This window comes from Benincasa hispida, chromosome 8 (genome assembly GCF_009727055.1).
Source record: "Benincasa hispida cultivar B227 chromosome 8, ASM972705v1, whole genome shotgun sequence".
Classification (NCBI taxonomy): Eukaryota; Viridiplantae; Streptophyta; class Magnoliopsida; order Cucurbitales; family Cucurbitaceae; genus Benincasa; species Benincasa hispida.
In genome coordinates, this window is record NC_052356.1 from 48,958,787 (window position 1) to 48,986,488 (window position 27,702).

General features: G+C 38.5%; 1 protein-coding gene and 1 long non-coding RNA gene across 2 annotated transcripts; one reads left to right on the forward strand and one right to left on the reverse strand.

The window, feature by feature from the left end:
• Positions 1–2,285: 2,285 nt before the first annotated feature.
• LOC120083883 lies at positions 2,286–13,414 on the reverse strand. The gene is made up of 3 exons (XR_005483572.1): positions 12,985–13,414; positions 12,652–12,775; positions 2,286–2,415 (listed from the first exon to the last, which is right to left on the reverse strand). It is a non-coding gene; the product is annotated as an uncharacterized LOC120083883 (long non-coding RNA).
• Positions 13,415–15,964: 2,550 nt separating this feature from the next.
• LOC120083862 lies at positions 15,965–18,101 on the forward strand. The gene has a single exon (XM_039039762.1). It carries the CDS (start codon positions 16,885–16,887, stop codon positions 17,959–17,961), a length of 1,077 nt encoding a protein of 358 aa, XP_038895690.1. The 5' UTR covers positions 15,965–16,884; the 3' UTR covers positions 17,962–18,101.
• Positions 18,102–27,702: the final 9,601 nt, after the last annotated feature.

Consider the following 27,702-nt stretch of genomic DNA (forward strand, 5'->3'; position numbering starts at 1 on the left):
AGTGATCGGCCGCGTTCCCATATCTCTATGGTGAAACAGGGATGAACGTGATGAACGCAAGGTTGCTTCCATCTCTGGAAGTACTTCTCACTTTTATTAACGCATTCTTCCAACCTTTTCTGATAGGCGGAATAATATCTCACTTCTGCTCTCATAGGTGAAGATGTCATTGAGCATGCTTTAGCTAAACTTAATTATTTCCTTAACACAAATTAACCCACTCGCTTAATTCTTGCTAACTACCCAAGGAATTAGGAAAACATCATGAAGAAAATGGATATGGATGAACGGAAATAGACAGAGAGATGATAATGGTAATGATCATAACATTTAATACTAAGATTAAGCATTCGATACGTGGTGTGAATAAAAGATTAAGAAGATGAATACAAGTGATGAAATAGAGATTAGAAACAAATACAGAAGGAGTGTCAAGAACTTGACACAGATTTCGAATGGAGGTTTTGCTTGCCAGCGTGTGGTAGAAATGGAGAGGAGAGCTTCCCTCTCAGGCTTGCTCTTCTAGTAGAAATGACCTTCGCACAGAGCTTCAACGGCGGAGATTGGAAGGATTCCTTACTCGGAGACTCACCTCTCGGCCTTGTCTCTTGATTATCCCAGATCTACTTTAGACAGTCGATTCAGACCAGTCTCTCTCTCATAATCGATATATGCACGTCTCTATCTATTCAAGTATATTTTTCAGTTAATTTTCAGAAGCTATTTATAGGTGAAGCTTGGCTCTTTGACTTCGTGGTCCTCACATTATGGTTATGGTAGTTCCTGAAATGGGAAAGTGAATATTCCTTCTATTATGAAATCAACCTATCAGAAATGCACAATTGAAAGCTGTACATTTGTCAGAATCCTCCGCAAATGCATTGCTCTTTATATCTTCGATCGATCGCCGCATGCGGTGTTGTTTTTTATTACCGTATGCGGTTGAATTTGCATTGATCACTAAGCTCTTGATCGATTATCGCATGCACCATCATTGCGTTGATCATTTCTTCATTCCTGAATGATTGATGCAATGTGACGTAGATGCGTTGTTTATTTGATCTTTGAGCCATGAACGCATGTGGTGACTGATTTCCTGCAAAACAGAAATTGAAATACTCTATTCTACTATCGCAATGGTGTTAGTGGGTGTATCGATGGCAATTTATAATTATCGCATTTCTTAGCCAATTTCTATACTATCAATGCAATTTTTCTTTCATTTAGCCGCAATATCTAAATAAAACAGTATAAGTAACTAGTATTTCTACAAGTTATCACTTGTCCTCAAGCATAAGCTAAAGATTCCTTTAGCAAGTTAACCGAAAAGTTCTTTCCCTAGATTTCTCAAGGATACTTCGTTCAAATCCTATATGCCATAATTTCCTTAAGTCTTATTCAAGTCTCTTCCTAAAATATTTCTAAGACTTAGGGATTGCAAGCTGTTTTTCAAAAGAACTTTACTAAATTCCGGAACATCGCATGATTTATTTCAAAAAAGAAAATTTTCCACTGGGGTGTCAAATGATTTATCCTTGCACAAAAATTTTCTTCATTGCTATTTTTTTCTGACGTTGCGCTGATCCAAGTGTTTTGCCTTCGTTTTTGCTTGCCCCCACATGTGTCATGCGGACATCCAACTATTAGCAATGCACTCTTTCTCAGACTAAACTCGTACCGATTTGGTAGTGAAGTTGCGATTATTGATTTATGCATTGAGCTTGGTGACTTACTTTCGTTTTGGCTTGCCCCCACGTGTGTCATGTAGACATCCAACTACGAGTAAGTGCCTTTCACAACTTAACTCTAATCAACATGGGTTTCCCATTGCGTTGACAGTGGAGTTGTTATTCTCAATATATATATAATATATATAATATATATATATATTGAGATATAGCAAGGTCGAAAATAAATACCACACCCCCAAATGGTAAAATACGGTAATGTTCTCATTGCAAAGGAAATTAAATAGGTCATGCGATGGTCATAGAATGCGTTGTAAAGAGAAGTTTGAGAGAAAGCTAGCAACCCCTAAATTCTAGAAATATTTCATGAGGTGACTATCTTAAGATTATCTTAAGATTATTCTGATATATACGAAAGGCATAGAAGCATATTTGTCATCATTGAAATCATGCTTGGTGAAGAAACAGAATGCGGTAAACTACTAAATTTATCTACTTGTAAAATGAATGTGGTAATCAAGGAGGATGCGGTGATAAAACTTTGAAAAGTAAAATGCAATGTGATAACGCAAAATTTGAAATAAAGAAGAGTACTCCCCCAAATTTTGCGTTGTCGCCCACATTGTGTATTGATGCATCCATCCTTGCGGTGATCCTTGCTTTTGTGGATTGCGGTGATGGAGTGAGATCATTTTCTTCTTCTGGTGATATCTCTGCAATCCTATGCCTTAACCATTGTAAACAGACAAAGAGAAGGTTAAATGATTTTAAAACAAAACAACAAGTTTTTTTTTTTTAGAGAAATAAGTGAAATACTGATAATAGAAAAATGACGAAGAGTTAAATGTTCAAGAGTTGAGTAAGGGATAGTCCGGGTTTTTCAACTTTGCGGAGACTGTTTCTAGCTAGAAATCTCCTTCGCAATATGCCTTTATCCGTTGTCCATTAACTTTAAATGTTCGACTATCATCCTCGGTGATCAGCTCCACCGCATCATGTGGAAATATTGCTTTGATGATGAAGGGTCCGGACCAGTGCAATTTTAATTTTCCTTGGAAGAGCCGTAATCTCAAATTGAAGAGTAAGACCTTTTTCCCGATTTGAAGGTTTCTAGCGCATATGCGTTTTTCATGCCAGCGCTTGGTGTGCTCTTTGTAAATCTTCGCATTCTCATATGCATTGACCCTTCATTCTTCTAGCTCGACCAGCTGCAGTTTTTGCGCATCCCCTGCTTTCTTCAAATCAAAATTCAGTTTCTTGACTGCCCACAATGCTTTATACTCCAGCTTCAAAGGCAAATGACACGCCTTGCCGAATAACAATGCATAAAAGGACATACCTATAGGTGTTTTAAATGCGGTCCGGTATGCCCACAACGAATCATCAAGCTTCATTGCCCAATCCTTCCATGAAGGTTTTACTACCTTCTCAAGTATCAATTTAATTTCATGATTGGACACTTCAGCCTGGCCATTTGTTTGTAGGTGGTATGCGGTGGCCACCTTGTGGAGGATATTGTACTTGCGCAACAACTCCTTTATATTGTGGTTGACAAAATGTGATCCTTCATCACTTATGATGGAACAAGGAGTGCCAAAACGAGTGAAAATATTTTTCTTGAGAAACTGGGAGACTACCGCCGCATTAGTTATGGCGCATGAAATTGCCTCTACCCATTTGGAAACGTAATCGACAACCAATAAGATATAATGTTTTCCATGCGAAGGAGGGAATGGTCCCATGAAATCAATCCCCCAGACGTCAAATAATTCCATCTCTAAGATAGTGTATATTGGCATTGTGTTCTTCCATGAAATGCTACCAGTGCGTTGACACCGATCACATTTTATTGCGTAGTCAGCAACATCCTTAAATAATGAAGGCCAAAAGAATCCACTTTGCAAAACTTTGGCTGTAGTACGTTGTGCTCCAAAGTGCCCTCCATATAGCGAATCGTGGCACTGTGACAATATGTGTTGTTGAACCACGTTTGGTAGCATAATCGAATGATTTGGTCTGCACCTCTTTTATACAAATTCGGCTCATCCCAATAATAATGCTTTCATTCATGCTTGAGCTTTTTCTGTTGATGGTATGTGTAATCTTCAGGAAATTGTTCACAAACCAAATAGTTAACGATGTCCGCATACCAGGGAAATTCTTCTATGTGGAATAGCTGCTCATCCAGAAACACAGCACTCACCTCAGATTCATTGCGGTCAACCTCAGGATTTTCCAATCTGGACAAGTGATCCGCAACTTGATTCTCTGTCCCCTTCCGATCAATTATTTCAATATCAAATTCTTGAAGGAGGAGAACCCACCTGATCAACCTCAGCTTTGCGTCCTTCTTTGTCATCAAATATTTGATTGTCGAGTGATCAGTGTGAATGAGTACCTTGGTTCCCAATAGATATGCCTGGAATTTTTCCAACGCAAAAATCACAGCCAGGAGTTTTTTTTAAGTGGTGTTATAATTGATTTGAGCAGGGTTCAGAGTTTTACTCGCATATGCGATGGGGTGCAAAATAGTTTTCTTCTTTTGCGCTAATGTGGCTCCCATCGCATATCCGCTTGCGCCATACATGATTTCGAACGGCAGTGTCCAATCCGGCATAATCAAGACAGGCGCGGTAATCAATGCATCTTTTAAAACTCGGAATGCGTTGAGGCAATTGTTGTCAAATTCAAACTTTCTGTCCGCCTCTAACAATGCACTCAGTGGTCGTGCAATCTTAGAAAAATCTTTAACNGTCAAATTCAAACTTTCTGTCCGCCTCTAACAATGCACTCAGTGGTCGTGCAATCTTAGAAAAATCTTTAACGAATCGTCTATAGAATCCAGCATGCACCAAGAAGCTTCGCACAACCTTTACGTTGGTTGGAGGTGGAAGCTTTTCAATTGCGTCGATCTTTGCTTTGTCCACCTCCAACCCTTCCTCGGAGACTTTGTGTCCCAACACTTTACCCCCTTTTACCATGAAGTGACATTTTTTCCAGTTAAGCACCAAATTCGTCTCTTCATATCTCTTCAGAATTTTCTCCAAATTGACTAGGCGAACTTCATACGTGTTCCCATAAATGGAGAAGTCATCCATAAATATTTCCACTAAGTCCTCGAAATAATCTGAAAAGATCGCCATCATGCACCTTTGGAACGTGCTTAGCGCATTGCTAGCATAATAACTAAATAACTAAGAGTCTTAGAAGACTAGCAGTTCCTCTGCCACGCTCACCATCGATGTTTTATTTGAGGTCCCCCATCGATCCATGAGGTCTCATAGCAATCTTAGATCACTGGCTATGCTAATTAATGTTTTCCCATATATCTTAGGCAGAGGCCAAACCTCATGCCGGCGAAAAGTAAATGTCCCATATGGGCAGGTGAATGTGGTCTTGTCTTGGTCTTCAGAAGCTATCATGATTTGATTGTACCCGGCATATCCATCCAAGAAACAATAAAAATCGTTCCCTGCTAATCTGTCTAGCATTTGATCGATGAATGGCAAAGGGAAGTGATCTTTCTTTATGGCCGCATTCAATTTGCGATAGTCCATGTAGATGCGCCATCCAGTGATGGTCCTTTACGATATTAATTCATTGTTCTTATTTGGGACTACTGTCATTCCTCCCTTCTTCGGCACACATTGCACGGGGCTAACCCACGTTCTATCTGCAATGGATAGATAATGCCTATATCTAGCCACTTGATAATCTCCTTTTTGTCAACCTCCTTCATCGCAGGGTTAAGTCTGCATTGATTTTCAATAGTTGTTTTATGGTCATCCTCGAGACGAATATGATGCATGTAGTATGAGGGTCTAATTCCTCTGATGTCAGTGAGCATCCAGCCAATTGCTCGCACATGTTTCTTGAGAATGCTCATCAATGCATTCTCTTAATCTGCATTGAGCGCAGAGGAAATTATCACTGGCAGCTTCTCATTCTGCCTCAGAAATGCATACTTCAAATGTGTTGGTAGGGTCTTTAGGTCAAGTATTGGTCGTTCCACGAAGGAAGGTTGCATTGTTATTCTTTCTTCTTTTGGTTCTTCTTCTTGTATTGCGATCGTTCCTTCTTCTTTGTTTGTTTTTGCTACAATCGCATTGCAGGCAGCTACGGATGCATTAGCATCCTCTTTCTCACACTCTTCATAAGACTTTTCTTCTTCAATCAAATTCAGGTCATCGTCAGAATCTTATAGGTCTCCTCATCCAAGAGTTTCATGGCACGAATTATATTAAATTTGAGCTTATGTCCGTTTATGCTCAAAGTGATTTCTCCCTTGTGCACATCAATTTGAGCACAACCAGTTGATAGGAAAGGTCGCCTCAAAATGATGGACACATCCTTTTCGGCCTCATAATCTAGGATGATGAAGTCAGTTGGCAAAATAAATTAATCAGTCGTGATCAGCACATCTTTCACCTTACCTTCTGGATGAACCAAAGATCTGTCAGCCAATAGGAGAGTCACTGATGTGGGCACAAGTTGCCCCATATTTAATTGTCGAAAGATTGACAGCGACATCAAATTTATGTTGGCCCCCAAGTCACTCAGGGCTTGCCCAATATAGAGTCCTTCTATGGAGCAAGGAATCGTGAAGCTCCTAGGATCGCTCATCTTCGGTGGAATAATATATTTGGAACTTTGCGTTAATGCCACCGTGGAAATTTTCCAGCACCTCTCCTCTTAGTTACCATGTCCTTCAAAAACTTGGCATAGACAAGCATTTCCTCAATCGCTTCACTGAAAGGGATGTTAACATGTAGTTGTTTTAAAATAGATAAGAAGCGTTGGTACTGTACCTTTTCGTTTTTCTTCTTTCTTAACCTCTGAGGGAAAGGTGGTAATTGGACTTTTGATAACTTGTAGAAATACAAGTTATTTATGTTTCCTTATTCAGATATTACGGCCAAAAGAGAAGGAATATATGTCAATTGTATGAAAATTAGCTCAGAAATACAATAAATATAAATTAACACAATTACACCCACTAACATCATTAATATAAGAGAAGAGGATATTTCTTCTCTGTTTTGCAGGAAACCAAGTCACCACTTGCGATCAAGGCTCAACGAGAACTGAACAACGCATCTCTGTCACATTGTGCCTGTCAATCAACAATGAAGGAAACCAAGTCACCACTTGTAATGCGACAGTCGATCCCGAGCTGAATTTCAACTGCATGCGGTAATAAAAACAACACCGCATACGAGCAACCGATCGAAAGATGCAGCTGAGCAATGCAAACACGGAGGATTGTGACACGTGTACAACTAACCGTTGTGTAGATTTGACGATCTGATTACATAACAGAAGGAATATTTATTCCTCCATCTCGGAATTTCCATCACAATAAGTGGGCTCCACAAGCCAAGAGTCAAAGCTTTTCACCTATAAATACCCCCATAGAATTCAGAGAAGATATACTTGATACGAGGGCTAATTGTTGCTAGATTATTGAGAGAGAGGTTGAGCTGAGTATTGATCAGAAGAAATCTGGGAAGAGAAGAGATTCTACCAGATCCCCGTCGTGAAGCTCTGTGCTTAGATCCCTACTACCGATTGAGCAAGCCTGAGAGGGAAGCTCATCCTTCCGCACGATCCATCCACACCAGCAAGCAAATCTCCATCCAAATTGCTGCCAAGACGTTGGTGTTTATTTGTATTTGTTTCTAACTCTATTCCATCAATTGTATTTCATTCTCTTAATCTCTTCATTCATATATCATATATCAGACGCTAAATAGTTTTATTGAATGTCTCGATCACTTTCATTTCCACTTCTCTATCTATTTCCGTTCCTCCATTAATCGTTTTCTCCATGAAGTTTTCTTAATACCTTGCTAAATAATATGGATTAAACGAGTAATTTAATCTGTGCTAAAGAGATAAATGTGTTTAGCTAAGGCATGCTAGACGGCATCTTCAACTGTGAGAGTAGAAGTGAAGATGTCATTCTGATCTGTCGAGAGAAGGTTAAAAGAATGCGTTAACTAAAGCAAGTAGGACTTCCAGAGATGGAAGCAACCTTGCGTTCATACATTCGTCTCTGTTTCACCACAGATATGTGGGAACGCGACCGATTACCGAGAGGTGTACGCTAAGGGAAAAGCAGAACAGTACTTATATCTTTAATGCAATTAAAGAACTTGCGCTATTTGTATTAATTATCTTTTCTCTTTCTGCTTCACACATAAGACTTGCCACCGCATTACACAATCGTTGTATAATCTTCACAGCCAGCCTTGACCTCAGTATCTTGTATCATAAAACCTGTATCTTATATCATTTTAGCTTAGATTTACTTTTATCGCAATTTATTTTATTGCAATTTATGTTATTATCGCATTTTTACCGCTTAGATTTACTTTATCACATGTTTAATCACTTGTACACAAAACTCTTTTATAAATTGACCCCTGGTCGTATATATCACAAACATAATGCAATAACCTCAAACAGTCCCTATGTTCGACCTCGGATCACACCGAGAAACTTGCGGTGAAATTATACTTGGTTTCAATGCAAGGAAACTTGTGACAACGCACAGCATACTACAAGAACATTCATTAATAACGCATATCTAGAAGCAGTATCACATATCATCACATAGAATCTATGTCATCAAGTTTATGGCATCGCCTTGCATATATATATAAATACGCGTTACAAGTTTATGGCTTCACGATTCCTGTTTCATTTGACTTTGAGGTTTGACGCAACCTCAGGTTCTACTGCTTCATTTTCTTTTTCTTCTTCTTGCGTTGCCGCAATCTCAGGCTCAGTTGTGATGGAAGTTGATTTGTTCTGCTCCTTCTTTTCTCCTTCCACAGTCTTTCCACTGCACAATGTCACAACCTGACATTGCTCTTTTCCTAATCCCTTGGGTTGCGTGGAGCTCAATTGAACTTGGCAACGCCCCTTGCGGTCTACTTTTGAGCTCATTTGCAATCTGGCCCATTTGTAATTTGAGGTTGTGGATGGACATAGCCTGACTTTGAAGCACTGCCTCATTTTTCTCTATGTATTGCTTCAATAGTCTCTCTAGAGAAGAAGATTGCATTGGTTGTTGTGAACTACTTGCTTGGTTTCTTTGTTGACCGTTGTTGCTTTGAAAGAATCCTGGTGGCCCTTCTTTTTGTGCCATAGATTGAAAATTTTGTTATTGATTCATCCAAGAAAAATTGGGGTGGTTTCTCCACCTGGGGTTGTAAGTGTTTGAAAATGGATTATTCTTTACAAAATATACAGACTGTGGATTTTGCGGGCAATCTTCCATCGCATGTCCATCATTGCAAGTCACACACCTTGCGGTGTTTTGACTTATTGCGTTAATTTGCCCACTTTGCAGTGTTGGGCTGTTGATCGCCATTCCTTGAATCAAATTCATCATTGCAGTCATTTAGTTTTGTAACGAAACAATGGCACCATTATTTGCATCGGAATCTTTGAGTCTCAATCTCTAGTCACTCTCCCTCTAGTCTTCATGGTTCTTGGAGATGCAGTCCAGAATATTCCTCGCCTCCTCGTAAGTTTTGTCAAGCAGACCACCAGCGGCTACCGCATTGGCAGCAGTCTGCAAAGCAGGATTCAAACCGTGATAGAAAATTTCCATTTGAAAGTAGTCTGGCAGCCCATTATGCAGACAATCTCGGACCAACCTTTTGAATCTCGTCCAAGCATCGTTGAGCGATTCGTCCTTATCTTGTTCAAAACTAGTAATAAGTTTTCTTCGTCTTGTGTTCTCGGTAGGTGAAAAATACTTTTTCATGAATTTCTCCATTACCTGCTCCCAAGAAGTAATCTCTCCTAGTTTGAGCGAATAAGCCCATTTCCTAGCCTGATCACAGAGAGAAAATGGGAACAATGTTAGTCGAACTTCTTCAACAGAGATGTTCGGGAACACAAAAGTGTTGCAAATTTCAATAAAACTTCAGAGATAGGCGTGCAGATCCTCACCACGCCTTCTTCCGAATTAACCTGCAGTCTGGATCATCTGCAACATCACCGGTTTCATCTCGAATCTGCTTCCGTCGAGGGCAGGCCTCATGATTCCCGGAGAGAAATCATAGAGGTTTGGCGATGCATAGTCAGTAGTGGGCCTATTGCGATCGTTTGCCAACAAAATCGGATTCACCATGACATTATTATCATTTGGTGCTCCACCTTTAGGTTACTCCGCCATCTCTTCTTTCTCTTGTGGATGCTGTTGGTAGTCTCGTAGTCTACTTCAAAATGTTCTCTCAATCTCCGAGTCGTAGTTCGCCAGAGATTGAGAGTTCTGCAAAGAAATCACAAAAATTTTCGTTAATCAACTATTTTTCCGAAGTCCCCGACAACGGCGCCGAAAACTTGATGCGTTAATTTTATTAAGTGGAAATATGGATGATATGCATTGATGGATTGCGTTGTGCACTCAAGTTTCCCCAGTAAAATTCAAGTGTAAATTCCCCTGAGTTTCCTAGTAAGTCCAGGGTCGAACATAGGGACTTATGAAAATAGTTGCATTGGTAATGTTTATAAAAACTTTGTGATAACCAAGTAAATAAATAAAGTGTTGGGTGTGTTGTTACGTTGATGAAAAAAGAGAAGTAAGTAAAGGCGGCGGATTTGAGAAAGATAGTTGCATTGATAGATGCAATGAGTATGTGATGAACGGGTTGAGAAGATCTTTAGCTAGCGTTACTCAGGAATGCGTCAACCCTTGCGATCATGTTACAACCATGCACAGCAAGTCATTTCCCAATGTAAATGCGATGCTTCTAAGTTTAGGACGCATGTGTTGAATGCAAAATGTCCATAGAGCTTATCCCTAAGTCTCTACTCTTATCCTATGCGTTGATGCAAAATGCATGAAAGCAAGGTGACCGTATACAATCATACCTTATTGCTAAGATGCATGCGATGCGTTAATAACAAATTGTGCTCATTCCTAAGCGTCTATCTCCCGTTTATGCGTTCTAATCTAGTTCTTCCAAACCTAGATTTTGACCTGACCTTCCCAAGTCTAAATCCTATCTTTAGACTACCCTCCCGAGTATCTCTAATAGATGAATGAAGTATACATAAACAAGATAATCGCAAATATGAAGATTCCCTCGTTATGCTACCTAACTACTTCTCAACTCATTCAACTAATTTAGTTACTCATACTTAAATAACAGAGAGTGAACAGATATAGAGAAAGACATTCCATTCTTATAACTGAGTTGAGTACAAAATGATAATGAAAAATAAAGGTAGAAAGCCTGGTAGCAATTCCTTGCTGATCGAGGCTTTTTACATTGAATCTCTATTCTGATCTACAAATGTTCCCGCTTCCACAGGCATCGGCCCTCTCTCTGTCTTGGAGCTTTTGGTGCTTTTTCAAGCTTTCCGGAATGATCTATCAGCACGCTTTTTTCCTCGCGTCTGGCTTAAAATGGAAGAAAACTATGGACAGAGGCGTGAACTTGTAACGTGATGAAGTAATCGACTACTTAACCCCTTCTCTGAAGAATGCACTTGGTATTTATAGAGTTTCCATGGTGAAAGGCGGCTTCTCTCTCTCGTTGTATAGATGGGACAGCTTTAATTCCTGACTAATGCACCAGATAATTGTCACCGATAAAGCTGAATGTACTTTGTGACCATTATCGGCTGTCAACTTAATTTGGATCCGACTACCGTCAGTTTTCTGTCCCATCGATCTTAATTATCCTTTCACCCAGATGCGCTCACCATGTTGCGCCGACCAACTTGCAGTAATTCTTCTTGGGCGAATGTTTGCGAGCACGATCAATGTAAAGTCTTGTGGTTAAGTTGCGCTCGACCAATGTATTCTTATGATCGCAATCTCTACATTGCGTTAATGCATATTCTGCACAAAAATATAAAGATCAACTGCTCTAATGCGTTGGACGCGTGCGACTGCAGTATTATAGAATTTATGCTTAATGGACGCAATTTAACATATTTCATCAACACAATCTAACATTGTTTAAGAATTTAGTACTATGATAACGTGCATTTCTGCCCGTTATCACACTCCAATAAAGATAGACAGCTGCACTCTTCACATTACAAATATATTTCTATGTTTATTGGATATAATCAGTCAACAGTATGATGATTCTTCACAAATTGCTCGTAAATACAGGTAGGCCAAAATTACCGTTTTGGCTCTATAGTTACATCTAACTCCTTAAGTACCATTGATCCCTCTAATGAATAATAAATCATAGTCCAACTTTGAATGAACCCTTCTCGGGCTAGGGGAGGGTGTGACACCATATTGTTCAAACCCCGAAATTAGCCCTTAAGGGAGAATTTCGTGTGTAGCTGTGTTACCAGCTCCCCAATCAGATGAATCTCCAAAATTGTAGGATTATTGAGTCAGTGATCTGACCATTCTCACCTATACAATTCAAAGGACCGGCTTCATAGGCAGGAGTTCATAACTCACTCAAGATTTAGGTCATGTTACTTTTGGTTATCTTGGTGAAATGTTAGTCTTTATTATGAACGACGTTATATAATGATACTAAACATTTCATGGTCCGGTCTTATACAAACTCCTTTGTATAGAATGTTCCCACTCACATGTCTCCACACGAATGATTAGGATCAGATCATTTGTAGCACTTTATAACAATAATAACATCTACAAAGTAGGTCATACTTATAATGTCACTAGGATAAGGTATCCAGCCTTTACATCTACTACAACCCATTTAGGTTATCACTTAAATATGATCCACCCGTACGTCTCTACATATAACTTTGAATATTAGTTTATTTGTTTGTGGTTAACTAAAATCGAAATAAAATATCATATATTTTATTAAATAAATAAGATGTTTGTATATTATAATTACAAAGTATAAGATCCTACAAAATTTAGGACATCAATCCCAATAATAGCATCTTATCCATTACAGTAGAGAAGAAAATTCTGAAATTGAAAACAACGATATACCTGAATTTGTGCCTAATTTTTCCAAATCGTCAAAAAGCACCTTTGAGAAGACCAGCATCATCGGCAAATACGAAGTATGCATGGTAGTGATTACCCAATAAAAAGGCACTTTCCTGATCTCATTCTAGCGAAACCAAAAGAAAAAAAATAGTCGAAATAGCAGAATCAGAAATCGATTCCCTGTATCTTCGGTTTTGAAGATTTAGGTAGAATGATTGAAAAAGGCGAAGAGAGTGGGTATGGTGTTACGAAGAGGGTGAAGGTGAAGGTGCCGATTATTATTTTTTATTTAGAAAGACAGTAATAATGGAGGAAGATGAGAAAATAAAATACCTCTTTCATGTGTATCTCATAACTTGAAGACTGAAAAAAAAAAATCCTTCCTAATGTAAAGTTGATTCAGAATGGAAGAAAGAGGAGGAAGAAAACAAGGGAGCTGGCGAAAATGGAAGACTAAATTTAGACTATTGATGAGAAATTTGTGGGCAAAAGGAAAGGAGAAAAGAGACCAATTTTTTATTTGAGGGGCAATGAGGAGGGCAGGCGAGAAGAAAAGGAAAAAAACAAAATAAAAGGAAGGGTTTTGAAGGCGAGCTTCATTTTCCGAATTTTTGGTATCGAACCAATTTTTTTCTTTTTAGTCTTCAGCGCCTTTTTTTCCCTTTTATATTTCATAGCATGTTTTATAAAAGTCATGGAAGGCCATGTTTGTTGTAGTGTTCAAAGAATATGTTATGCGATTCTCTATTTTATAAATAGTTTGTTAGCCGTCTAGGGAGGAAGGTTAGAATTTTTTACGATTGGAACTCAATTTCTCTCTATTTTCCTCTTATTTCTGTTCAATGGATGTATACAAACTTAAATCCATTCATCGGCATGTCGATTATGAGTTAAGGTAACATTTTCTAGTTTGGATTTTAGGATATTTTTCCTATTTTAATGTATTTGTGAGTTTTTGAACTAAGTTTCTCGTAATTGTTGGATTTAATTTTGCTTTAATTTATATAATGATCATACAACCATACGCTTTATGATTTATGATTATTGCTTTAGATTGACATTGGATGCGCGACATGTTAATTGCTAAGAAGCAATAGGTTATGGTAGCTTGCGAATCGAATGATATTAGTATTGTTCTAACCAACTTAGAATTGAACAAAACGAGTATTTAATTAGGTGATTGAAAATTAGATATTATGACGTATTTTTGAGTTTTCGAACAAAGTTTCTTATAATTGTTAGATTCAATTTTGTTTTAATTTATATTATGATCATAATAATCAAACACTTTTGTGATTTATGATTATTGCTTTAGATTGACATTGGATGGGTGACATTTAATTTTATATTAATTGCTAAAAAGCAATAGGTTAAGGTAGCTTGTGATCGAATGAGACTAGTATTGTTCTAACCAACCTAGAACTAAACAAAACAAATATGTAATTAGACGCTTGAAAATTAGATATTCAACCTAATTTTGCCCTAGATTTTAATGTAATTAAGATAACTTGAATTTATATGTTTTTCATCAAATTCGAATTGGACTAATTAATTGATTACGACGAATTCATTGGTTGGTTAGTATAAACCATTACTTAATTTCAGTAATGAAAATACTATGAATACGAGAAGTCCATTAGAATCGAAACTAGGCTTTCTCATATAGAATCTCAAACTTTTACTTTTTGCTTTTATTTTATACAATTAAATTTTCTTGCATCAAAACAAATTTTAATGGAGACGATTTAAAATTATTTGCTCCGAATTTAGGCGAAGAAATTCGCACCACCACACTTCCTGTCCTCCCATAATTTCCTTCCAATCATTCAAGACCACAGCGAATGTTTGAAATGTCAACAAAAGGATAAGCAGAAGACGAGGGCTAGGATTGAAAACATTCATGGCATCATCAATAGCTGCGATGAGCAGCGGAAGTGGCGAATGCATTGGATCTGAAATTAATCGCGTCAGAACAGAGTTTCGATGAGGCTGAGAGTTAAATCACAGGGAAGCACTTTTGTGGGTGAGAGGCTTAATCGAATTGGAGGATTGGAAGGAAGCTCCAACTAGGTTGAGGAGCAGTTTGCCGCTGCTGAAAACCAAGATCTGTACCTTATAACTGAATACAAATTGCTTTCTGAGAGGAAAAGAAAAGGAAGGTCGTGGTGATGGAAGCCGAAGGTTCACCGAAGAGGATGAAGGAGAGATGGAGAAGATGAAAAGAGGAGGAAGCCACCGCATTAAGAAAACAGTATTAAATAAACAATTTTTTTTTTTGCTAAATCAGCCAGCTAATTCATTTTACTGTTAGTCAATTAGCGGAAAGAGTCTTTGAGGAGTATTTAAAACAGTATAAATTTCAAACCCCACGGACCAAATACAAACCATTCTTAATTGACAACCAGTAGACAGTATTGACAATTTTCTACCATCATTATCATATAGCAATATGTATCATTGACGACCAGTATTAAATAGTATTCGAACAACAATCAAATAGCAATTTGTATAATTGACAATAAAAAACATTCAATATCAAATAGTAACCAAACAACCATTAGATAGCAAATCAATATAAGATAGCAATTCAATAATAATAAGTATCAAATAGCAATCAAATAGTAATCAAACAACAATCAGGATCATTGAAAATTAGTATATCATATAGTAATCATATAACAATCAAATGAAAATCAAATAGCAATCAAATTTCAGATAAAAGTTAGTGAATCATGGGCGCATGGGTGGGATTTGCCATGTTTGCAAAAAAATATAAACTGGGAACATGCTCCAAGTTTTCAATTTATTTTTTCTTAAAGTTGCTATTACCCTTGATGCAATAGGTGATATAACTTGTGCGATTATAAACATAAAAACCTCAAATTAACCATACAACACAAGCAATATTTTCGTAGTAAAAATAGTTGTTAGTTGTCCAATGGCAAGACCCAGGCCCATAGGATATTGAGAGGCATTGAGGAACACATGTCCTAAAAGAGGAATGTCAATGACTCGAGGTTCAAACCAACCAATCGATTTAGTAAATATATACCACTCAAGAAATCATCGAGCTACGTTCAATTTGGCACCTTACATCCTTGAACATCTAAAATAACTATGACATTGTCAGTATCACACGTAACCAGAGGTAAGTTAGTAAGAAAAAACATATGAATAGCCCCAATCGATGATCCTAGAAAGAGAGTAAGTAATTTCTAAAGGAGAGCCCTCACTTTACTTTTTATAAGCTTTGTTGAACTATACACTTTCTATACTAACTTTTTTTTAATAAATTACTTTATTTCTCAATAACCAAAGCATTCAGTACAATACAAAGGTGGTCGAACTATTCCACCAACTAAACATATCAAAACAATTAAAATCGGCACCTAAATCATCTCTATTGTCAGTTTCTCCTTCCACTTCGTCTTAGCCACCTCCCAATATCGAAATCCCCAACTAGTATTTCGTCACAATCGCCGCGGCAACAATTGCTTCCTCTTTATTTGTCACCATATAGGTGCAAGATCTCTTGCACAGATCAACACAAAGCAACTCAAGATCTGGTCAAGGAGAAGCAGATAAAAGTCAAGCCATGAAGGCATCTTCCAATACAGATAAAATTGGAATGCCAACAAGGCTAATAAATCAAAATAATATATCTACTAGTTGTAACAATAGTACTAGTAACTTTCCATGCTTTATTGCCTAGGATTCTTTTTCAGTCACATCAACGTTTGTTCTTACGTAACATCAACCACCCCTTATTTGGTGCCATTAGTTTCTATCTCTAGTGCTATTGATTATCCAAGCATGGCTTCAATACATTAAAAAAGCAAACTCTGTACTTTTTGACATTTCAACCGTATTTTTTATTTTTCAATAAGACAGAGGCCAAAAAGAAAGGGGATGGGCTGAGCTATGCTTAATGGTGGTTTGGCTTGAATTGTTTAATCAAGTTAATCTTAATTAACTTACATAATCACAAAGATAAACCCTGACACCCCAAAAGAACAAAAGGGCAGAGTCGTATGTATCCCCACTCACGACTACATGTTGAACCCTGCTGCTATTGCAGCAAAAAGTTGCGTGGCATTTATTCTTGCTACCAAAATCCCAATTAGATAAGTGCTATGTGGTTGGAAGAACTTGTGTTGCATTTGATCATAGCGTTGAAACAAATTTTCCATATGAAGAAACCCCAATTTGCTCCAGCTTAAGAACAGATCTACAATGGCCGTCTACAACTCTTATGATTCTTACAACGATTCCTACTACCATTCTGCTCAAATTGAACCCCCAATTTCACAATCCAGCAACGAACCGACCTTCTACAATCTCTTTGACTACCCACCTCCTTGTTATTTGGAACAGGTTTATGATTCTGAAGTCGGCTACTTTGCCAATGCTCCCTACAGATCAAATTTCTATGAATTCCCCCAATTGATCGAACGTGAAACCGTTAACCATGGCGCTTATGGCTACGCAATTAGCTACTCGGCCAATGCTTGTTCTGCACCGAGTTTCACTGTGCCAAAAGTAATCGAATACGACCCTGACTTTTACAGCGAGGTCTCGACCCAATTTGTGATCTCTTACTCTGTTTCCGAATTCAACGAGACAGAATTTGAAGAGTACGATCCAACCCCTTACGGCGGCGGCTATGACATTTCTGAAACCTACGGTAAGCCCCTTCAACCTTCAACTGAAATTTGTTACCCACCGTCTTCTTCTTCACCGCCGACTGCCACCGCCATTCCCATCTTCACCATACCCAAGGAAGAAGAACCACCAAAGGGAAAAATTGAAGAACAAACAAAGCCATCGAGTGAAATCAAGCCGACCCAGATCGAAAAAGTTAACCACAGTTCTTCAAGTGAGAGCGACACAGCTTCTGAATCTGAAGAAATTGAGGAAGTTAAAGCGATTCAATTGGCAGATCCGGGAATTGAGTATGGAAATGGAAGGGAAGCGAATCAATTTCCAAGTGGGTATGGACTGGAAGCGATGGATCTTTGTGAAAGTTTATTTGGGTATTGGCCATGTCTGTCACGGGTAAAAAAACAAACACCTTGTAGGCAACCCAAGAACGGGTGTGGGCGTTGCCACGGCCATTGCTATTGCTATGGGAATTACGGAAACCAGTGGCAGACGGCGGCGGAGTATCTGTTCGGAAGCCATAATCCATATCCAGATGGAAGGGGGGAAGGAGATGCTGTTTATGGTTATCAAAGACAGATTCAAGGGGAGCCTGTTTATGGCTACGTTTGGTTGAATCAAAATGACTTCAATGGGTGTGAAGATGTTTGATACTGATGATCTGATTTTTATGTGTATCAAATTGTAGAAGATCTGTAATTTCTTTTTCTGTCTCATCCACTTTGTATGTAAAATTATTAATAAGTGGATTTATTTCCGGTAATGATAGGGATTAATATTCTCTTGTGGGACATGCTTGTTTCTCGCTGAATTTTCTTTTTTTTTTTTCATCTTACATCGTTGATCATCGATTTGTTCTCTTTGGACAGAATCGAAGTTCGAGAAAGTTATATATGTAAGGCTGTTTTAAAAAATAGTAAAAATAAATCAAAATATTTATAAATATAATAAAATTTAGAAATCTATCAAAATATTGATAAACTTTTATCATATACACTAATATGCATCTTTTGATATCTATTCTTAATCCTCAACTAGCTGTACACGTGTTTCAATCCTCAGCTTTTGCGTTGCTCAGCTGCATCTTTCGATCATGGGTTTGCATGCGGTGTTGTTTTTATTACCGCATGCGATTGAAACACAGCTCTGGACCGACTGTCGCATTGCGCCGTCATTGTTGTAATCGTCTCTTCATTGTTGACTGACAAGCGCAATGTGACAGAGATGCGTTGATCAATTTCTCGTGAGCCTTGAGCGCAAGTGGTGACTTGGTCTCCTGCAAAACAGACTAAAATTCGGCTTGTCTTCCATCTTTATGGTGTTAGTGGGTGTAATTGCAAACATTTATAATTATTGTAATACTAGGCTAATTTTCATACAATCGGCGCATATTTACTAACTTTTGGCCGCAATATCTAGATAAGGTGGCATAAATAACTTGTATTTCTACAAGTTTAATCAAACCCCAAATTTAGATATATAATTTTTCCTCAAGCATATCTTCTACTAAGGCAATCATGCTCAATTCCTATCCTCTAATTTTTGCGACGATGTTGCTCCGAATGCTACACTTAGGCACATTACTTGACATCGCAATTCCTTTATCCTGTAATTCTTATAGGCCCTACTTTATTCTTCTACATGACAAATTTTGCTCAAAGTTGCTTTTCTAGTTTTCAAAATAGAATGTTTATCTCTTCTTTTCAAAACAACTTGATGTTTCTATATGCGGTGAGCAAAAATTTGCGTCATTTCTTTATTTAGAGACTGTTGATCATGGTTACACTTTTCGTTTTGGCTTGCTCTACGGGTGTCATACGAACATACCAACTATGAGCAAGCTCCTTTCGCAACTAAACTCTATCAGTTGGGATGTTTTTGAGGTTTTCCTTGCGCTGACATTAGAGTTTTGCCATAATTTTTTTTTTCCAAAAACGGACACATTTTCCTTAAATACAACATAAATTTGATCTCATCTACTCAGACCTTCCCCACCCCAAAATTTAAAAGATGAGCAAGATCCTCATTGCGTTGTTTGGAGAGAATAGACAAACGCTTAGAAGAAATTTCAAAAAAAGGTTTGAGTAAAACTTTGAAAGATAAAAGGTAAAGTACTGTTAAACAAAAAATTAACTAAGTGTTTAGTCAAATTTACTAAGTGTGTGGAAAATGTTTTCTAAGTTAAAAATGTAATACTCATAAGCAACTGGCAATGAAAGATCGTAAAAATAAGAGATTTAGAACAATTAACCAAATTGACAAAGGAAGATAAGAAAGAGGCACAGGTAAAAAGGGAGTGAATATATACTCTGATTGTATTGACTATTAACAAAGTATAACAAAAAAATTCCAAATGAAACGCATTACAAAATTTTCTATTCTGTACAAGAGTCAAAGAATTTGATTACTTTACAAATTTAATTCAGAAGGGTTGCATGATTCAGAAATCACACCTACTTCCAATAAATGCAGATACATTTTTTTTCCGAGGACGGGCAACACGCATACATCCGCCGCAACACACCCCTTACGAACGGCATTTCTAGAGGATATCCTCAACATAGTTGCATTTGGCTATAGGACGGGCAAGGGACATTATTTTGCGAGGTACATGAACACCCTACCACAACATTAATACATGGGTGTACTTGGTATGCACAAGTGTCCGCTATCTGTATTATACACCCCCTGCCCCTCAATAGTTTAGCTTTTCCTGTCCTCGTGCTTAATTCATAAAAAATCGCCAGTCGAAAAAAACCTTTGCGGTGATATTTATTCCAATCATTTCGAAACAATTAATTATTGATCGGTGGCTACTAAATTTAAGATATGAGAAACATGCCGAAATTAAATGGAAGGAAATACAAAAATATTAAAGACTGATCTCTCTAGACAGTAATATGACAGAAAATTAGAATAAACCGGTAAAGAAAGCTTAAAGAAAGCGTAGTAAACATATGATAGAAAGTCGATTGGAAAGAAGTTCTTATAGAGTTTTATCCGCAATTGCTTTCCTGCAAGCATTTAATCCCTGGCTTGCCCAAGGTCATATGGTGTCCTCAGGCGTCGACTCGAAGTCCGCCTCTCATATAGGCTTAATATCCGGTTGACGCAATGTGGACTTTGAATGCTTGTTCTCATCTAAGTTGTTAGTTTCCACTGCGTCGTGAGAAATATTGTCTTGGATGTCGGAATGGCCCAGACGTAGTGAGACTTCAAACTTTCCTAGAAACATTGCAAACATCTATTGAATAATAGATGCCGCTAACCTTAGGTGACATTCCGGTCGTGATTGCGGTCATCAAAATGCCATCTTTGGCTTCTTCTCCTTGTATATTGAGCATTTTCAGGTGAGCGCAATTCCTCTTTCGCCATTCAACCAACTGATTAATTGGCAGCTTTTCAGAACTTTTCCCACACGGCTAAATCAAAACTTCAGCCTTCTTTGCAATGCCCAAGTCACATCGGCTTATGTGGTCCAACAACTCAAGCTGCATATGAACAAGCTTTTTCGACCAGACCCAGAGGGCACACGGAGAACATGCCAATTGGTGTTTGTAGGTCAGTCCTATATGAGCCTATTAGTGCTTCATGCAAGCTTGGGTGAGCCAAGTCCTTCCTAGCAGTATTATACTACTCTTTTCCAAGTAGTTTTGAAATGCTCTCTCGTGTAGAAAATCTTTGTCTGGTCCCTGTCTGGGGGTGATAACATGTTGCAACTCGAATGGCTGACGTTGAATTGTAGTCACATGTTGGTAAATGTATGAAGTGAATAAAAGTAAGAGCCCTCATGCGCTGATTAAGGCCCGGGCTCCTATATCCGAAAATATTCTTCTTCAGAATACTTTGCCCATGGCATGTCATTCCTTGGCAACATGCGATGGAACTATACAACCATTTCAATAAACATAATTCAACTGGCAACCATAATTATATTGATGACCTTCTGAATGTAGAGAAACAGCCCATGAAAGTCAATTCCTCAACATCAAAATAATTCAACTTCTAAGATTAACGTCAATGGCATGTCATTTCTTTTAGACATATTCCCCGTCTGTTGACCACCTTCACATCCTAAACACCAACATGGGTCAATGGGCATGAACCGTCTCTTAAAAACTGTTTTGGTTCCAAATTGCTGAGCATTCTTCTGTTTGACTTTTGTATATATGCGTCACTTGCCCACTCTATCAGAAATTTAACTCTCATTGTCCCAAGGATGAATAATGACCCTGAGTAAAGGCTCTTACTAAATGTCATCTTAAATTGGACTTATTTGCTTCTATGCTCAGGTTCAACACATTGATGCGTATTTATATGATCTCAGATCTTGTCGAATAACAGGAAGGGGTCAAATTCCCAGAAAATAGAAATGTTGGGGCCATCATGGTACTTAATTCTTCTTACTGGTCGTGGTAAGATATGAAATGTATATCTTGTAGTTTGAGCCACAAACTAATGGAAGTTTTATATCTATGTCCGATCCACCAGGCACATCAATTGTCTAACTGCCATCAAGCAACGTCAGTCATCGATCGGAATTTTCCTCAACCAATATTCTTTTCTAATCTCACCTTGAACTCTTAGGGGCTAAAATGTTCTCAATCTGACGATTAAATTGGTATTAATCTAGTGATTTGGAATAGTCTCCTTTCGGTGCTCTATCCAGATCTTTGATTTCCTAGTCGAACATTGCCCATACGCTTGTAGGAGCAATCAACCCCACCGCCTGATGCGCGAGAACCTTGTGTTTTGCATTTCTCTTACTTCGTCCCGATTATAAGAACTTAATCGTCTAAAGTGGTCCGTCATACACACCTTGCACCTATGTTTATTGATTAGGCCGTATTGTAAGTACCTATCTGGGTATTACTTCTTGCAGTGCAAATTACCGTACTGTGTAAGCTATTCCTTTTCTGGCGTATAGGTTATCGATATGTTTTGCGAAGTCGTGCTCAGTCGTGTTTCTGTTAAATAAGTATGCATTGACACCTTTTCCTCTGGTGCTACAGCATAGCCACTTAATATAGTGTGAACACCAATACCAACCGGAGGCTATTAAATATCACATCGAATTGCGCACATTAGGTTATGACTATCACACATTCAATGGGCTGGCATCCAATAGAACAATAGGTGTGAGTGAGAGCGGCATTCTCAATGGTGTTATAAATGCTTGGTATATGGGCCGTGTCATCACAATCTATATCTTAACTCGCGGTCAGGCTTCAAGGAAGTGTCACTTAGGGGTCTTAATCTGATCTTGGGAGACAGTTGCAAAATAAATCTTGCTTATATAACCTGCAGCTTGCCCAAAGAGCCCTAAGATGTTCATTTTAATCATGGCTTGGGGGTAATTGGAAATTACGTCGATTATCCTGATAACTTCCAATTCACTGCTGGAGATTTTGTGACCCAGAACTAATTTTCCTTCTTTCCACCATAAAGGGCATTTATTCCCCAGTTCAATAAAACAAGTTTTGTTTACCGATGCATCTCTATTAAACTTTTTTCAAGGTTTAGAACGAAATAGGATGTCATAAAAATTACTGCTAAAGACTGAGAAATTCATTCTATGAATTCCTCGACTTAACTCTCCAAAAAATCCGAAATATTGCCATCATGCAATCGTTGAAAAGTGCCTGGTGGCATTTACAAAGGTCCATGGCATTGCATCGGAATACGAACGTAAAACCCAAATGGGTAGTGAAGTTGTCATCTGTCTTGGCCTCGGCGCAAATTGCTAATTTGGTTATAACCTAAATAGCCATTCCAAGAAAGTAGAAAAATCATTCCCCGCAAAGTATGGTCTAACATCTGATCATGGACGGGAGTGGAAAGTGGTTTTTAATAGTGGTCAATATTCAAGCCTGCGAAAAGATATCCCATGATGATTATCTTCAACTCACCGTAGTTGTCGTAAAGGAGTAACGAAATTCATATCTTGTTCATGTAGTGATGACTGTCCATCCCACTTCTCACCCTCATTGTTCTCCGGAACACATTATAGCAACTGGGACTCACCCCACGCTATCAGATATCGGGTAGATGACATCCAGTGCATCCAGCCACTTTACTATTGTCTTCTTTACACAACCTTCTCATGGCAAGGTTCAAGCGACGTTAGCCCTTTGCTAACTGATCCATTCTTTCGATTTGCCAGGACGAATTTGTGCATGCAATGACGTAATGCGAGATACTGATTCCTTCGACATGGTCCTGCCCAAGGTCCATCCTAGGGCTTTTGCGTTGATTTCTTAAGGATCCGTAGGGCGCATCTTCTTTGCTCCTGATGCTCAAATGATGCAAAAATGAAAACTGGTAAGTGTCCGTTACTTCCCTAGTAAGCCCCATACTTTAGGTGCATTGACAACGAACTTAACTCTAGAAAATCAGGTAAGCTCTTCTAAGATGGCTTAATGCACTACGAGTGTCCCGTTCTGATATACTGAGCGGTGTCAAATGATTAGATTGAGCATGAATTGAAGTGTAATCCTCCTCCAACATTGCGCCGATTTCAAAGTCCTCCTTCTCCTCATTTCTTTAAGGCGATGTTCATGCCCCAGCTTCTTTTGCTTGGCAGCTCTTTGCGATATATTGGCAGTTCTCCATATCTCTTAGGTACTTCAATGCTATTGTAGTACGTTGATTTTAAAAACTTCTTGATCATCGACCCGGATGGTCAAACCTCCTTTTTGCACACGATTAAAAACTCGCTCTGTGGTGAGAAATGGGCAATCGCCCGAGGATGATAGGAATTTCTTATCGGGCCTCATTAATCCAATATAACAAAGTATGTCTGGGAAGATGAATAAATAGTGTCCACTTTCAATGAAGAAAGCTTCTATCTTGCCCTCCGGCAAGCCTTTATTGATCTATCGTGTTAGTTGTAATGTGATCATGGTTGGCCTTGCTTCGTCGATATAGCAGCTTCTTAAAAAAAAATTGGACAAAGGCATTCAAAATTTATGCTTGTCCTATATCACACAGTGTTTTCGACCATTCTTCCCTCTCTATGGTGCAGGGGCAATGGGTTAACAAGTGCCCAAGGGTCCTTCATTTTAGTAGGGAGAGTATTTTTGAACCAAAAAGCGTCTACAAACATCCATATGGTTAGTGCAAACTGTTTCATTTTCCCCAATTTTCTCTTGTTGAGCAAGAATATGTCCTTGAGGAAATTGTTACATAACTTCGGCATCTGCTGCTAAATGCTTCCTAATTAGGGAAATATTAAATGTGTAGCTATCGGAGAACGTCTAAACCCTGGAACCAACTGCTTGCTGTCGTCTTTTTTTTTCATCCTGGATGGAAAGTGGAGGATCCTCGTCATAGTTTCTTATTCACCTTTTGTTGTCGGGTGAGGTCCTGTCTTGGCTGTGTATCAAATTTGAATTGGAGGTTGGTGTTGATTGGAATTCATGTCTTGAAGAGCTTCGAAATCTTTTGTAGATGGTCTATACTTCTGAACTGGGTTGCTCCCATTATTAAGCAATAGTCAAATTTGCTGGTAACTTGTTTGTTACCGAAACATCTGGTCTTTGGAAATATAATAGGGCTGTCGGTTTTGCCATCATTCAATGTCACTGCATGAACTTTTCCTCTTGGCCTCAGCATTCCTGAGTTTCCATCAGCTAACACGTACTAAGCGCTTTCTTTCTTTAAGTTTCCCCCTCGTAAGCGTGATCTATCTGATCTTCTAATGTCTTTCTTAAGAGAAGTAGCTTGCGAATTGTCTCTACTTGCCTCACTCTTTTAAATGTATTTGTTGAATGATCTCCAAGAGACGAGGTACGTGAAAGGATACATTAAATGCATAATAGTTGGTCATAGGGTGGCGTACCCTTGCGAAGTCACGTTGGGCTGCAATCCGGATTATGTGTGAAGAACCCAGAAACGTTTGCCTCGGATCCTCTTGATAGCTGATATTGAGTAGAATTGTGGCCTCGTCCTATTGAGGATTCTCATCTCAGCCACAAAAAGTGGGTGACCCACCAACCCAGGGTTGTGGTTTATTCGGCCCAATGATTCCATCTATATAATAGCAATAATACGAGTTGGTTGAATTGTCCATGGGTAGACGTCTTATCCAGATTTCTCTCATCCATTGAAATGCAATCCATTATACAGACTCAATGAGTCACACACCCTTAAACCTACGCTGTTCCTTGAGAAGAGAGAGTTCCTCTGTGATTAGCCATACGTCTGGGGAGCCCGAGTCATTGTGGTCATTTGTTCGCAAGTACGCTTATTGTGTCGTTGGACATTGCCCTTTCTAACTCTTTCTTGCTCCTCCGACCTCTTATCTTAAGCCCGGTATCAATCATTCGCAAGATATATCACGAGATGTATCCCAATATGTTCTTTCGCTTCCGTATATTGAAAACTTATTCATTAATCCCCTTCTCTGCGGAAGGCATCGACAACTGCTTGCGTCGATGGTCGAGGCCATTGTGTAAAGGTTTTAATCAAATAATACATATCAGGGACCCGATATGCGGACTCAATTTCTTTATAACTGCCTCCGATATCGCACCTCAAGGCGATACTTCAAGTTTCCATTAACCCTTTTGTTCAAAATCAAATACCCTCCCTCCACCATTTTGCGTTGATAGACGAAGGAAGAATCTGGTTCATGAACATCATCCAACTGCTCCCATCCATGTAATTTCGCCTGGCTCTAATTGATTGGGCCCACTTCTTGCCTTCATTCCCGCAAATGTGTAAGGGACATAGTAGGTATAGTGTTTAAGACTTTCTTGAAGTTATATCAGGCATGGAAATGCGCCTACACATGTCTTAACAAAATTTTGTCACAATGTTGCGTGTGGGTCTCTTCTCCCTGTAATCCACCGAATTTAATATTTAGGGTTTTATTTCTAAAGGCTTTGCAATCCTAACTACTGGTCTTGAAATTCCTGGTGAAAAAAATTATAGAATCTTGGCGCCACATATTCCTCATAGGATGTTCTGGTCAGCAAGCAGAAAAACGGAACTCTTTGCACTGGCAAATACCTCCCTCTGTTTCCAGCAGGTGCCACATTTCCTTTATAGCCATACTTCTTCACCAAGTTAAGGTTGCTGCTGAACTCTGTGGCGAAGATACACTTGATGTCTCCTTGGTCCGCTTAAGAATTACCAGATACACTCTAGCACTCATAAGCCGTCAGAGCTCTCTCTGCGTTGAACAGCTCAAGTACAAAGGAGATCTTCTATTAAGACCCGGCCCCCTATGGACTTAGGTTAAGGCACATTACTAAAATAATGCAGTATGCATAGAATTTAAAACGATCAACTTGCAAGGTTATTTGAATAAAATGCTATGTTAAAACAAGAGAAGTTCAAAAGATATTTTTAAATGCAATTGTTTAAACAAAAATAAGGGTACCCAAAATTCTTAAAGACTAACAAAGAAGAATAATCCTTAGTAATACAATTTTCAAATAGTAACTAAATATAAAGAGAAAATATAGGACTCAAATTTAAGGTGCGGGAAGCGAAAAGTCTATCCGAGTGAACGATCACACGATGTTCATCTAAACGCCATCACACGGTGCTTGTCTTTAAAACCTTTTTTCTGAAACTCAACGCATAAGAAAGGATAAGTATGAATAATATAAAAGTAACCCACCAGTTGGGGTCAGGGCTAGCATCATATGTCCTCTAGGTACCTCCTTACCTATGGCACACAATAAACACATGAAATATGCATAAGAGACTTGAGTCCCAATCCTATTTTAGTTAAGTATGGTCCCAAAAAAACTGGTGTGAATCCCGGAAGGAAACAACAAAACTGGTGGAATTCCGCAAAAAGGAGAACACGAAATTGGTGAATCCGAAGAAAGCAAAAAAATGTGAATCCTGAAGGAAACACAAAATGTGGTAATCCCGAAGGAAACTACAAACCTGGTGAATTCCCGAAGAAAACAACAAATGGTGAGTCCGAAAGAAACAAAAAACTTGATTGAATTCCGAAGAAAGACAAATTGGTGAATCCTGAAGGAAAAACAAAAACTGGTGAAATGCCCAAAAGGAAACACAAAAACCTGAGTGAGCATCTAACTAATCAATGAGATATTACACATAGTCCTCACGTTCAAACGAATCAAACACACGTACAATTCTAAATACATACAATGAAATCCTTGGTACTAAATGTCTCCACATCACATACACCCTAATCCTTCAAACACATATTTATAATACAATATTAATGTAAAATCTTACCATCATAATTCTAACAACATACAGTATGCCTCAACACAAGCAGACGAGACGTCGACATATGAAAACAACATACCCATCACATACTAACGATCAATTGCTTAGGTGTGTAATTTAAAAAATTCAGAACTCGTACCAGGAACATACTTTGATTCAGGTCATCTATCACTG